Genomic DNA, 13,085 nt, shown 5'->3' on the forward strand with positions numbered 1-13,085 from the left:
CAAAGTTTCGAGTGGCCCAGGCATCTGTTAACAAATTCGGCCTTTTTGCGATTGCGATTGCAAATGCATTTATTAGTTGCAAGGAAACAAACAATTACAATTGGTTCATGTCATGCAACTACAGTTGCAATATGTTGCAACAAACCAAACTTCATTTTGAACTGTAAATATTTTTGGTGCCTTCTCATCGCCATCCAATCTTTTGCTATGCATACAGGCGTAACAGCCAGCACATGAGCGAAGCCCAGCGCAGCGCTCTCAACGCGCTCCTCTTCCGTACTGGAGACCAGTCAAGAGACATAGTCCTCGTCCTCGCTACCAACAGACCTGGCGACCTTGATGCCGCGATAACTGACCGCATCGACGAAGTTCTCGAATTCCCCCTCCCCAGAGAGGAAGAACGGTTCAAGCTTCTCAAACTCTACTTAAAGCGATACATTTCCAAAGACAACATTGACGATGATAATGATAATCGATTCCCCATTTGGAGATCTCTTTATAAGAAAGAGCAGCAGAAGATATTTGTGAAGGATGTGGGTGACGATGTGATTCTTGAAGCAGCAAGGAAAACTGAGGGGTTCTCCGGGAGAGAGATTGCGAAGCTGATGGCAAGCGTTCAGGCTGCGGTATACGGGCGAGAGGACTGTGTGTTGGATTCTCAGCTGTTTATGGAGATTGTGGATTATAAGGTGGCAGAGCATCATCAGCGTCTAAAGCTTGCTGGTGAGGGCGGGAGTAGTCATTGAGGCTTTAATGTTTTCGCTCATTGAGGCTTTGATGTGTCCCCTATTTTTCTGAGAGTATTGAACTACATCAATATTTGAGGCACTATGAGCTTCACTTGGGTATAAAATCATAACGCTTGTAACTGACAACAGTGAGGAGGAAACGCTACCATAATTGTTATTGTAGGTAAATTACATGTTTCCTATGTCTGTAACAAGACGTAATGATTTTCAATTTAATACGACGAGGGTATACAAAGCATTCTTAGGAAAATAGCATTGATTGAGACAGCTTGATCATGTATAACAGAGATCATTAAATGCACCAGTTATGGTAAGTGGTGGTGATGATAGTCAATGGAGCAAATAGCACCAGAGTTGGCTAAAATGAACTTGGTAAGAATGTTTGCTTGCGCTCAACGTCTATGCGATGTGAATGGTAAGAATTTTTCGTCATCTGATGCATGGATTTTTTTTTTTTATTTAATTTTTTTTTTTCCGCTTTAGAGTAATCTTAATCACGTATACACCACCATGTCTTTTCTATTATTTTATTACATATATTCATCTGATTATTATTAGTTTGCAAAGACACATTCTTCCGTAGGTAAGCTACATACAAAGCCAACTTGGGGACAATCTAGGAACAACTATACATCAATTTACCCTGTCCCCAAAAATTAACTATGTGAATAATTGGTGAGCCCGTTAAAATGTCCCCGAGTAACAACTCCGGCCTAAGAACCCATGGGCCGTGCCGACCCGAAAGTGTGGGGTTTCGGACATACTGGAACTTTCTACTGTTTACGAAGACCTTGGGCTTGCAGTTAAGGGCTGTTTGGATAGGTTTTTTTGGGTGGTAAAAGAGGGGAAACCTGCCAAAAATGTCAGCTTTTTGGCAGCTTTCCCCCAAAATCACCTTTTTAAGGGGTGATTTTGGGGGAGAAAAGCTACAAATTGAATTTACTTTTGAAAAAAGCAATAAATTGAATTTATTTTTGGAAAAACAATTGAATCAGTTTAAACATAGGTTTTTTTGGGTGGTAAAAGAGGAGAAATCTGTCAAAAATGTTAGTTTTTTGACAGCTTTCCCCCAAAATCACCTTTTTAAGGGGTGATTTTGGGGGAAAGCTGCCAAAAAGCTGACATTTTTGACAGATTTCCCCACTTTTACCACAAAAAAAAGGAACCAAACAGCCCCTTACCACCGCTATTACAAAATTCTCATTTAGCCATACGATAAGGAGTAACATATAATGGTCCATAATAGAATAATATGTGTAGAAGAGAATAATATGTGTTATTTGTTGCGCATGGCGGAAGCGTGCACAATTTCTAACGAGTCGGTAAGCAACGCAGGAAGAATCACATACGACTGCAGTCCACAATAGAATGACCAAAATCAATTACAAACACAGAGAATTTATGTGGTTCGGTAATTTGCCTATGTCCACGAAGAGAGGATGAGGATATTTCACTATATGAGGAGAAACACAATATGTTACAACTCTCTCAAATACTCAAAATAACCCTAACCAAAAGATCTCACTCACCAACAAATAATCTCCCTCTCAAAGTGCTCAAAACAACCAATTTTCTCTGATTAACGCCTCTCTTAAAACCCTAGAAAATGTGTGTAACTTTATATAAACACCCAAACCAAAATAGGCTAGGAATCCGAATCAGCCCAGTAACCCGCTATCAGTCGACCGAAAAACTCTATCGATCGATCGATAAGTCTTCATCAGTCGACCGATTGGGTGGATCGGTCGACTGACCAGAACGATGTTTTCCAACCCTGTAACATGCATGTTATTGGTCGACTGATACTGTTCACCAGTCGACCGAACAGAGACATTTCTTGTAGCTTCGAATTTTCTGTATTCGGTTGACTGAGTTGCATTTTCGATCGACCGACCACGCTGTTTTCACAATTCTCCAGCTCGGTGAAATGTTCCCAAAACTGAGCCGACACTAACATGAGCACCAATACGTCGTCTCTTCAAATCCGGCTATACTAATGTGGTTGCCTATGTATCCCCTCTCCAAAGAGATCAAGCCGTCCGTAGTTCATCCAAATGGCCTCGAAAGGTCTCAACAAGCGTAAATCCGCAACAAGCTTCTGCAATGACCGAACTTGTTGCTAGGGACCACCTTCGTGAGCATATCTGCTAGATTGTCTTTTGTGTGGATCTTCACGAGCTCCACATCCCCATCTTCAAGAACATCTCGGACGAAGTGATAACGAACGTTAATGTGCTTCGTCTTCGCATGGAAAACCTGATTCTTCACCAAATAGATAGAACTCATGCTATCACAACGAATGGTGACAGACCGCTGTGGAATACCAAGATCATCCAAAAGTCCTCGAAGCCAAATTGCCTCCTTAACAACCTCTGTAATCGCCATATACTCTGTCTCTGTCCTTGACAAAGCAACTATAGACTGCAAGGTGCGTCTCCAACACATTGGCGCACGGGTCAAAGTGAACACATACCCCATCGTCGACCGACGCTTATCCAAATCTCTAACATAGTCTGAATCGATATAACCAATACACAAATACCCACCACTAGTGTCCCCCTCAAACACAAAATCAACGTTGAGAGTACCTCGAATGTACGAAAATATTCACCTCACGACATCCCAATAACTCGGACCCGGGTTGTGCATGTATCGTAAAATCATGCTAACTGCGTGTGACAAATACGGCCTCGTACATACCATGACGTACATCAAACTTCCCACTACGCTCGCATAAGGAGTCTTCGACATCAACTCTCTATTTTCAACTGACTTCGGTGAAAGATTAGCTGAAAGCTTTAAATGGGCTCCCAAAGGTACACTGATTGACTTCGTCTCCATACTGACATTAAATCGCTGTAGCACCTTCTTCAAATAAGTCACTTGTGTCAAACAAATTCTGCCATTATCTCTGTCGCTGCTGATCTCCATCCCCAAAATGTGTTTTGTTTCACTCAAATCCTTCGTCTCAAACTTGGTCGAAAACTGCTTCTTCAATTCATCTATGGCAGATCAAGAAATGAAAGCAACCAACATGTCATCGACATAAAACAACAAATAAATGTACGCACCTCCATACAACTTGTGATAGTACACGCAAGGATCAAACTGGCTCCTAATGTACGACTTCTTCAATTTACAAACCAATCTTTCTTTCCATGTAGCTTGAAACCCCAATGACTGAGTTATATAAATTTCCTCATCAAAATCACCATGAAAAAAAATTGGTTTCACGTTCAACTGATCCAATTCCAGTCCATATTGTGCCACCAAAGCTAGTAAGATCCGAATCGAATAGTGCTTCACCACCGGAGAGAATACCTCATTGTAGTCAATACCTTCTTCTTGAGCATAACACTTCGCTACCAACCTAGCTTTAAACCTCATTGGAGTGCCCTGAATGCCTTCCTTCTTGGTATATACTCATTTGCAACCAATTGCCTTCCGCCCTTTTGGAAGCTCGACAAACTCTCATGTGTGATTCCTATGAAGAAACTTCATCTCCTCCTGCATAGCAATCTGCCACAAATCAGCCTCCGAACTCTACTCGGCCTCTCTAAATGTAGTAGAAATCATCTCATTGACACTCTCTACCGGAAGTGCATAAGCAATCATTATATCTGTATACCTCGCTAACAACCGTATGTCCCTCCTGGGTCTCCAAACTGCAATAGAATTATGAACCTGAACCGTCGGTTCTTGATCCTGCTCTGTTGCACCTATATCCTTCAAATCATCACTGTGCTCGCCTGACATCACCTTAGTTGGCACTCTAATGGATACGGTCTCATCAGGACACTATGAAGCTGCATCAATCTCCACCACCTACGATGTCTCATTTGTCAGGGTGCTCTCCACCTGATGAGAGCTAGGAGACTTCAAGAGCGAAGCCTCATCAAATGTGACGTCTCTTCTCAGCACAATCTTTTTCTCAACTGGATTCCAAAGCTTGTATCCTTTCACTCCACGCTTGAAACCCACAAATATGATATTTTTAGCTCAAGGTTCCAACTTATCAATTTTAATATGATAAAATATAGGACAGTCACAAATCTTGAGTTGATCATAATCATGTGCTGGTTCTCCCGACCACATCTCCATAGGAGTCTATCCCTCTATCGCAGATGAATGCAGGCTATTGATGAGGTGGCTCGCATGTGTAAGTGCCTTAGCCCAAAAGATCTTCTCTAAATCACTTTGCGACAATAAACATCGGACCTTCTCTAATAAAGACCGATTCAACCTCTCTGTCACCCTATTCTTCTGTGGCGTATGACTAACTTTGAAGTATCTCTCTATAACATCGTCTCAACATAGCTGTTGAAAGGGGTCTGATGTGTACTCTCCACCGTTATCGGATCTCAACGCCTTGATCTTTCTCCCTATCTGCAGTTTCAACCTTTTTTTCACTCCACAAATATCTCTAGGACTTCACTCTTCTGCTTTATGGTGTACACCTAACAACGCCTAGAATAATCATCTATAAATGTGACGAACCAATGTCGACCACCAAGTGATGTCGTCTTGGTGGGACCCTAAACATCCGTGTGTACGTAGTCCAAGATGTCTGTCGTCCTATGAATGGTTGTCCTGAAAGTCACTGTAGTCTTCTTGCTAAGAATACAATGCTCACAGAATTCAACTTTCTCACTCTTGGCTCCCTTCAATAGTCCATGCTTGCACAATACCTGCAATGACTTTTCCCCTGTGTGCCCAAATCTGAAGTGCCAAAGTCTGCTCGCATCCGTCTCTGAAATTGCTGAAGCTACCTAGCCAATCTCGGTACTTCCCTTCAGATAATAGAGATTTCTATCGCGACTCCTTTCATAATTACTAAAGATCTCTTAGTAACTTTAGCTACAACATTCTCAAAAGTTATCTTGAATCTATTTGCCTCCAAAGCTCCAATAGAAATAAGATTCTTCTTCGGCTGAGGAACAAACCTTACTTCATTCAATTCTCTTATAACTCCGTCGTGCATTCGAATCCTGACGGTACCTATCACACAAATGCCACGGGACTGATTATTTCCCATAACCACTACACCTCCATCGAGCTCCTAAAACGATGCAAACCAATCTCTCCGGGGGGTCACATGTTAAGTAGCACTAGAATCCAACATCCAATCTGATGCTTCCGCATGGGTAATCTCTGGAGTAATCAATAGAGAAAAACACGAATCATCGGAATTGTTACCACTCTTAGCAACATTCACCTTATTAACCTTCGGGCCCTTCTTCTTACTATTCTCCTTCTCTCTGAGCTTTAGGCAATCTCTCTTCCAATGTCCTTGTTCTCTGCAGAAAGCACACTGATTCTTGGCAATTTGGTAGTGTCCTCTTGACTTTGACATTCCCCGATTACCACCTCTAGGATAGGGACTCATTCTTCTTGTCGGCAATGCTTCTTCTGAAGTGCTAGCTCTGGAAGACTCTTTATCCTTCCTCCTCAAATCGAAATTCATCAATGCATTAGTCACTTCACTATAGATGATAGAAGATCTACCATTCAACAATGTGAGCACGAAGGTATCAAAATCTTCATCGGGTAATGAGCCTAACAAAATGATCGCCTTGTACTCATCCGACATCTTCTCATTAACATTCTCCAAGTCCGACAATAACTTTGTGTAGTTGTTCACATAATGTGCAAGTAAGGTACCCCTGGACATCTTGAATCTGAATAATCTCTGCAGCAAGTGCAACCGATTCTCAACACTCTTCGTAAGATACTTGTTGTTAAGAACCTCTCACATCTTCATCGTAGACGTGACATCGATAACATCGTACTTCAACTCTTATTCTAAACAAGATATAATTACCCTACAATCATTTCGATTCATCTTGTCTCATATTATCTCATCATACTTCAGTGGCCTCTCATGAGTCATGATCGCCTCTTCCAAGTTTTGAGCATTCAATGCATCCTGCACATCACTCATCCACAATCCAAAATTGATTTTGCCGTCATACTTCACAACACTGATTTTCGTATTCTAAAGTGCAATCTGAACTATATTTGCCGTAGCCTTGCTACTTTCACCACTTTCTCCTGCCATTGCTTGCTAACTCCAAAATTGTAGAGAAAATATTCGAACTTGTTAGAGTTGAGAAATTACCCAAATTGAACCCTAGATTGGATTCCAACACGATCTCCTAACTACACGAGGAAAGCGAGATCTCCAACGGCAATTCCGCAAGCTATCTCCATCGACACCTAGATCTCCAAGATCCAAGCTTCCTATACCGAATTTTCGTCCACCCAAAACAAACCCTAGGTCTGAAACCCTAGGCTCTGATACTAATTGTTGCGCCCGGCGGAAGCGTGCACAATCTCCAATGAGTCGATAAGCAACGCATGAAGAATCACAAACGAGTGTAGTCCATAATAGAATGACCAAAACGAATCACAAACACAGAGAATTTACGTGGTTCGACAATTGCCTACGTCCACGGGGAGAATGAGGAGATTTCACTATATGAGGAGAATTACAATTAGTTACAACTCTCTCAAACACTCAAAATAACCCTAACCAAAAGATCTCACTCACCAACAAATAATCTCCCTCTCAAAGTGCTCAAAACAACCAATTTTCTCTGATTAACACCTCTCTTAAAACCCTAGAAAATGTGTTTAAATTTATATAAACACCCAAACCAAAACAGGCTAGGAATCTGAATCAGCCTAATAACTCGCTATCAGTCGACCGAAAAACTCTATCGATCGACTGATAAGTCTCCATCAGTCAACTGATTAGGTGGATTGGTTGACTGACCAGAATGATGTTTTCCAACACTGTAACGTGCATGTTATAGTGCATGTTATCTGTTGACTGATATTGTTCATCAGTCGGCCGAATAGAGACATTTCCTGTAGCTTTGAATTTTCCTGTATTCGGTCAACTGAGTTGCATTTTCGGTCGACCGACCATGTCGTTTTCATATTATTGACATACAAAGGGATTTTCTAGCATTGTCATGACGATAATGTGTCACGGTCTCAACGAGGTGAATAAAGGAATAATGAATCCTCAGGCATATACTTGGTAAGACTGAGACATGTATCACGTAGACTTTGATAACTAAGGTGATAATTTCTTAATTTCTTGGGAGCGTGTTAAAGTACAGGTTCATTTTAATACAAACAATTCACACCTCTCGACGCAACTAAAAGGTTGTTAATTTGTTTTGCAATGGACTTAAGGAGTTTTCTTTAACCTAATATTTAAAGCGGAAAGATGAAAAGGGTTAATTTGCACTAATATATCCCAAAGTTTACACCTGTTCTCTTACTTTGATACTTAAAATGACTTAACATGGAGTATCAAAGATAGACCTTTTTTTTGGAACTTTGGGGTTTTTCTAGGAATAGAAAAAAGAAGTTCATGATATCAATGGTGAAGACTTTGAGGGTATTTAATGGGTACAAATAAAGAAAGATGTAAAATATGATATACAATTAAGGAGGTATGAACCCTCCATATATGCATATGCATGTGAAGAAAGCATACAAAAGTGAGGTAGATGATCTCATTATAACTTTGTACTTGTTATTAAAAGAAGCAATTGTGTGAAATCAATGAAAGCAATTGAAGTCTCACAAACCCATCTCACATCAAAGTAGTTTTAAGTGATAAACATTAAGGTAATCCATCAGAAGTAATAAAGTGAGAGGGAGAGAGAGAGAGAGAGAGAGAGAGTTGGTGTGTAGCCAAACTCATGAGATCAGTCCCCACGCTTCAGTTTAGAAAGCAGATCGAAACTAACTAGAAATTTAGGCTCCTTGCTAAAAGAAGGAATAGAAAGCTCAGGTTCAATGAACATTTAATCACTTTCTAATCATATGCTAAGTACATCCAATTATACGAGTAGGGTTGCCCAAAGAAGCAACTTCTCCTCGAAAGTATCAAAATAAACCCTAATCAATTTGCTCATAAAGTAACATCTCAGTGCTCTCACTAATCTTTATCTTAATTATTTAAAGACCATTAAAGAGTGAAACAAAAGTCCTACTATTTTTGTACTCGTAAACAAGTACAAAGAACACAATACCCAATAAACCATTAAGAAAAGCAAAAGCATCATACTAATAAACATCTTCTTGGTGACTAGCAAAGCCCTAATAACTTTCTTCATGCGGTATCATCTCAGTAATCACCTTAGCATTTAAAAAGCCTCTTAAAGGGGAGAGAAAAAGGATGGCTATTTTTGTACTACGTAGAAGGCTTAATTGCACTTAAAGACCTCTAGTTTCCCGACTTTGAACTTGTATGCCCCCACTAGTTTATGGGCAATACTTATTACCCTAAAATTTTTAAAACGCATTTATATATCCTCACTTGTTTTGGCAGCATTTACATACCCTAAAGTTTAAAAATGTGCACTTAAATATCCTAAAGCTTTCTCAACTTGCTCTTAAATACCCTCAAGTTTGCATAATTAACGGTATTTAAGTGCAAGTTTTTAAAACTTTTAGGAATTAAGTGCCAACTTAAAAAACGTTAAGGTACTTAAGTGCATATTTCAAAGACTTTAGACCATGTTTTAAAAAGCATCCGTCTAGTTCGCCTAGGCGTACGCCTAGGCCTAGGCAATACAGAGGCCACTACCAACGCCTAGCGCCTAGACAGTACCTAGGCTACTTACCTAGGTTTTGAGAGTGCCTAGAGGAGTGTGGCCTGCACCTGTGTGGATTGAACCCTTTAGGTCGTGATTGTGATTTCCTGCGTTCTAACCTCCACGTCCTCCAAACTCCTCCATCGTCCAACTATGAACATCTCCTCAAGCTCCTTTGACCCTCAGCAAAATCTTCTTCACCACCACTTAAACGAAAAAGAAATCTACCTAGGCACCAGTCTGGCGTCTAAGCTTTCTATAATATTGGTATTTACTATCAACTATTATAACTATAAAATAAAAAAAATAAAAAAACTGCCAAAGTTCTCACCTAAGTGCTAGGCGTCGGGTCCAACGCGTAGGCCACATAGTGCTTTTGATAACCTTGACTTTAGGTATACAACTGCTGCCAAACAACTGAGGGTGTCTTTATGGTATATAAGTGAAGGTATATAAGTGCAACATATGGGAAACTATAATGTATTTAAGTGCAATTAAGCCCAAATAGAACAATTAACACAACCTCCAAGAAGCAATTAGGAAAAGTAGAAGACAATATAGCCATGCAAAAATGTTGCTTTGCTAGTTCAACCATCCTTATATACATAATAAGCTCAATGTTTAAGATACTATGATTATATTTTTGCCAAAGTAGGCAAAGATCTACCCGAAAGAAACTAATTATAGTGTATTAAAAAAACTAATCACTTGCTCATTAGAAGAGCAAACACAAAATCAATCCTAGAGGTCACTAAGAAAAGCAAAAGCTACATAAGCCATGCTTCGTACTTATAAAACAACAACATATACACAATAAGCTTCAATGGTAATTGATAATTAAGGTACAGTTCAAAAATTTCATGATCATCATAGGTTTGGTTGTAAAGAACAACTTTTGACTGCATTAACCATTAATTTGACAACTGGAGGCTCGCTGGCTAGCAAGCAAAAATGTCAGATATTTGGAAAGAATGAGACAAAATTAGCCTCTCAGAGTGGCAAAGATGGGTGGTGGTGCAATAAAAGAGGAGATAAGCTTGAGAGCTTTTTGGTATCATTGTGTTGTTTGGCATAAAATTTAAAAAAAAAAGGAAAAGGAAAAATTGTCACTGTTTTGATGTAGAAAAAATTATGAAACACAAGGTTTTGTGCTCAGACATGACATCAAGCACAAGAAAGCATAGGACGAAGAAGAAGAAGAGGGGATTTTAGGCCACAATATTTATAAATAAAGAAGAAAAAGAACACTGTTTTGGAAGTGGATGGAGGCTTTAAAAGCATAAAATTCTTGTTTTGGAGCAAGAGGAAAGAAACATGCATGGGCTTTGATTGATTCCCTTGCATCAAACACAAGAAACATTGAAGGAGGAGAAAATCTCACATCATAATACTTCATGATTAAAATTTAAAAGAACACAGTTTTGAAATGAACACAAGAAAAGAGAAAAAAAGACTGCAAAGGAATCAAGAGTAGAATGGAAATTTACAGTGGAAGAGTCTAAATGATGGAAATTTACAGTGGATCAACAGAGCAAGAGTAGACAAGAAGAATAATCACGTAATTATATAGATGAAATATTTTACATTATAAAATAACACAATAATTTCTAGAGGAAATATCACAAGAGCAGAAGAGAAAAGTAGTAACAAAACCCAAAAGAATAAAAAGCTAATCTAGATTGGGAACTATTAATAACAAAAACTAGGAAAATTGATTGGGGGAGCATAATTAATGAAAGAGCAATGAAAGACAGATTCTTGTCTACTTACCAAACAATCAATCAATCTCCAGAGAAAATAGGAATCACCATGATTTTTTCCCATTTCCAAAAAATCCAAGCTTCTCCCATAGGAAAATTGTTGCATGAAAATTTGGGTCTTTTTAGCTCAACCCAATTGGGTACAACAACAAAATCAGTGCATGCATGAGATAATAACCTATTTCTAGCTAGATTGATGTTTAGTACCAAACTGAGAAAATAATGGCACATCAAACTAAACTAACATGAAATTAGAAGAAAATATTTCGGAAAATGGTTTTTCTTTCCAATAATCAAGGAAAATTAAGAAAAGCATAACACACAAGATACCATAGAAATGGGGTTTTTCCATATTAACTAGAGAAAAAAATAGAAATGGGTGATGGTGGAGCAATAGGATATAAGCATCAAAATTTTGTGTTTCTAGTTAAACACAAGTTAATCAATTAGCGCATGCATGAGATAATAGCTCTTTGAAACTTATTTAAGCACTAAATTAAGCAAGCATATATAATACACATATCATATGATATGATCCCATATTAAAAAAAATTATAAGAAAATATTTCCAATAAATACCAAAACATGAAAATGGGTACTAAAGCAATTGCATAGAATCATGAAATTTTGTGTAATTAGTGCATGCATGAGATAATAACCCTTCTAAGCACTAGATTAAGCAAAGGATAAACACATATATAACATGATATGAAGAAACCCATACCAAAATCAACCCAAAAAAACATCCATCCAAATCATCATCATCATCAAAATCAAACTCCATCAACTTGATTTTGGTGCTCACCTTCAACCTTAACCTCTCTCTCTTGATCATCACCATCCTGCTTCTTAGTCACCAAATGCTTGTTATTATGCATCCAAACCTTAACCACTTGTCTACTAACTCCAATCTCATTACAAAACCTCTCCATTTCCCCCTCATCCTTCTTGTGGATTCTCCACCCGACCCGACCCGCGAATGCCCTCATCTTCTCCTTCTGCTCCGGGCTAAACTTTGTCCGAAACCTCTTCTTTCGGGCCTCGCCCGATTGCAACCCGACCCGATAACCCTCCACATTACTAACATTGGCAGTAACGCTTGCAACATAACCATTGTTTTTCTCCTCACTCGACGACTGAGAGTTTGGTATCGGGTTCGGGTTCGGGTTCGGGTTTGGAGGAGGGAGGAGGGCAGCAGAGGCGGACGCCGATATAAGACGGCAACGAGAGTTTCGCGAGTTGTCGGTTGGGCGATTCCTGCATGGTGGATAGCTCGCGTGGCCACCGCTAGGGCGGCGCATTTTAGCGCGTCGGCGGGGGCGCGCCGCGCATGAAGCTCGCCGCATCCGTCAGCGTTGACGTGGCCGCCGCAGCGAGGCGGCGTGCGTTGCGCGGAGGCCACTTCGCGGTAGCGGAATCGCCGTCGTTTAACGGCGTCGTTGTCGAGGCATCCGAAGCCGTTTGAGCGTACGAAATTGGAGCTCGCGATATTGGGGTCTTGGGATAGAGAGAGGAGGAGGTGGGGAGAGGATGCGTTTTGAGAAAGCCGCGAACGTGGAATTCGCGGGTCGGATTAATCGAAGGAGGGGTGAAGGCCGATGAGGAGGGTCGAGGGTCGTCGGCTTTGTCGTTTTGAGCTGGCCTGAATTGATCCATGGCGGATTTGGTCGGAAAAGTTTGGATCTTTTTGGGTTTCTTTTTTTTACAGTCCCATGTGGGGTTTGATAGCAAAGGTTGAGTCTTTCTAATTTTTTAGCTGCATGCAACCACAAACTCGGAGACCCACGAATCTAATTTTCCAAAGAGAGGATTTTGATGATGGGGTTGTAGCTCAGAGATGACTCAAAGAGCCATGGCTGTAAAATTTTGGAAGGAGAAAGTTTGGTGGGTTAGTGGAGCTTTGCGCTGCACATGGAGGAAGAAAGCAAGAGATGATGATGGTGGTGGTGGTGGTGATGAAT

The 13,085-nt window shown here is 40.1% G+C and overlaps 2 protein-coding genes across 2 annotated transcripts in view; one reads left to right on the forward strand and one right to left on the reverse strand.

Annotated features, from left to right (window-relative positions):
* Window positions 1–1,047, forward strand: part of LOC109828962 (ATPase family AAA domain-containing protein 3-A-like) — a 7,549-nt gene extending 6,502 nt beyond the window's left edge. The window contains exon 8 of the mRNA XM_020395981.1: window positions 218–1,047. Within this exon, the coding sequence (XP_020251570.1) occupies window positions 218–746 (529 nt within the window). The 3' untranslated portion in view covers window positions 747–1,047. The remainder of the gene's footprint in view (window positions 1–217) is intronic.
* On the reverse strand, window positions 11,898–12,425 carry LOC109839300 (zinc-finger homeodomain protein 6-like). The gene has a single exon (XM_020407732.1). It carries the CDS (start codon window positions 12,423–12,425, stop codon window positions 11,898–11,900), a length of 528 nt encoding a protein of 175 aa, XP_020263321.1.

Source organism: Asparagus officinalis, chromosome 1 (assembly GCF_001876935.1).
Source record: "Asparagus officinalis chromosome 1, Aspof.V1, whole genome shotgun sequence".
Taxonomy (NCBI): domain Eukaryota; kingdom Viridiplantae; phylum Streptophyta; class Magnoliopsida; order Asparagales; family Asparagaceae; genus Asparagus; species Asparagus officinalis.